Raw genomic sequence first — 1,378 nt, forward strand, 5'->3', positions numbered from 1 at the left:
AAAAAATAAAAATGTTAGTAAAAATGTTTAAGTAGTATAAATAAAGTAACATACCAAATACAGCGTTATTCATAAGTTTAAAAAAATCTTTCTCAAACGCGTTTGTAGCTCTTTTCCTCATCTCGGTATTTAACTCAATATATTTAGCCAGCCAATCTGACTGGTTATAACCCTGTGTACCTATAAGAAAAAATGTTAAAAATCTGTTTAAAATCATATAAATACAAATATTTACTTTTTCAACTATAAGACCATTCTTAATCGCCTGTTGCAGGTTTCGATAATGTATAATATGATTCTCCTTTTTCTCAAACGTGGCCATCAACTTCCTCACCTTTGAACCACGCGGCACACTATTTTGCGGCAGGAAGGGGAGGTCGTTGTGGATAGAATGTAATCTTGGGGGATATGACACATCAACCTCATACACTCGATCTATTGGTGATGTAGCATCTAAATCATTTAACCCGTTTAATGTGGGTTCAACCCAGTTGAACCCACCGTACGGCATGTACTGGAACATTGCCCACCCATACAAGTTGTTACCTATAAAAATAAAAATATTATTAAGTAAGAAAAAAAATAACAAGTTTTGAAAAAAAATATACTTACAGTCCTGATATATTATCCACGATTTCTCCTTCGTTTCGTCATACCCCGGAGTTTTTGTATTATTGGCCTTCGTGTACATCTTACTCGCCTGCACTAGTCCTCCACGTATACCTATAAAAATAAATAAGATTATTATATATATATATTCATTTTTAAAAATAATATATTGACCATTTTCGAACATTAATAGCATGCCATAATCATGTAATAACTGGAGCTTTTGCCCCGTGAACTTAAGCATCGCATCGAAACTTAAGCCTGGGGCGGTGAAATAATGGGCGGCGTCCAGGTTATACGCCCTCATGCACACGTCGCGGAAGTTCTCAAAAACGTCCGCCAACAACAGCACATCGATTTTGAGGTACAGATCGCTGTACTCACCCAACATCGTACAGCCGAAGTGGTCCCAGACCTCCTTCGCGTGGTCAAACTCCTTCTCCTTAATACCGGTCTCCGTCAACGTACTAAAAAAATCCCTCTTACTCGGTAGTCTCCTGTCTTCCAGCCGCTCCCAACTATCTGTGTACTCGTACGGGTACACACTGTAGTGATCGCCGTGCAGGACACGTTGAACACTATAAAACACTATATTATACTATTGTATAATACAATAATTATTTAGCGACGTCGCACGTTCGTCGTTGTCTTGAGTCGTGGATGAGAAAGATAGGTGATAATTATAAACACTTTTAGACTTTTTAAAGATAACAATAATTTAACACTTTATTATTACAAATTCAAATACACAATAATTATAAGCACTGTC

At 36.9% G+C, this 1,378-nt stretch overlaps 1 protein-coding gene across 1 annotated transcript; it reads right to left on the reverse strand.

The window, feature by feature from the left end:
• Positions 1-61: 61 nt before the first annotated feature.
• On the reverse strand, positions 62-1,287 carry LOC115033910. Its single transcript, XM_029488744.1, has 3 exons — positions 613-1,287; positions 236-546; positions 62-180 (listed from the first exon to the last, which is right to left on the reverse strand). Exons 1-3 carry the CDS (start codon positions 998-1,000, stop codon positions 130-132), a joined length of 750 nt encoding a protein of 249 aa, XP_029344604.1. The 5' UTR covers positions 1,001-1,287; the 3' UTR covers positions 62-129.
• Between the last annotated feature and the right edge of the window lie 91 nt (positions 1,288-1,378).

This window comes from Acyrthosiphon pisum, chromosome A1 (genome assembly GCF_005508785.2).
Source record: "Acyrthosiphon pisum isolate AL4f chromosome A1, pea_aphid_22Mar2018_4r6ur, whole genome shotgun sequence".
In the NCBI taxonomy this organism is placed as follows: domain Eukaryota; kingdom Metazoa; phylum Arthropoda; class Insecta; order Hemiptera; family Aphididae; genus Acyrthosiphon; species Acyrthosiphon pisum.

Excerpts from the sequence above, each read along its gene's own strand:
- LOC115033910 (XM_029488744.1), bottom strand. The coding sequence starts at position 1,000 with ATGTTGGGTGAGTACAGCGATCTGTACCTCAAAATCGATGTGCTGTTG. Across the intron at positions 547-612 it reads GTGGATAATATATCAGGACT|GTAACAACTTGTATGGGTGG; the intron begins GTAAGTATATTT and ends TTATTTTTATAG. Across the intron at positions 181-235 it reads ATGGTCTTATAGTTGAAAAA|GTACACAGGGTTATAACCAG; the intron begins GTAAATATTTGT and ends TTTTTCTTATAG.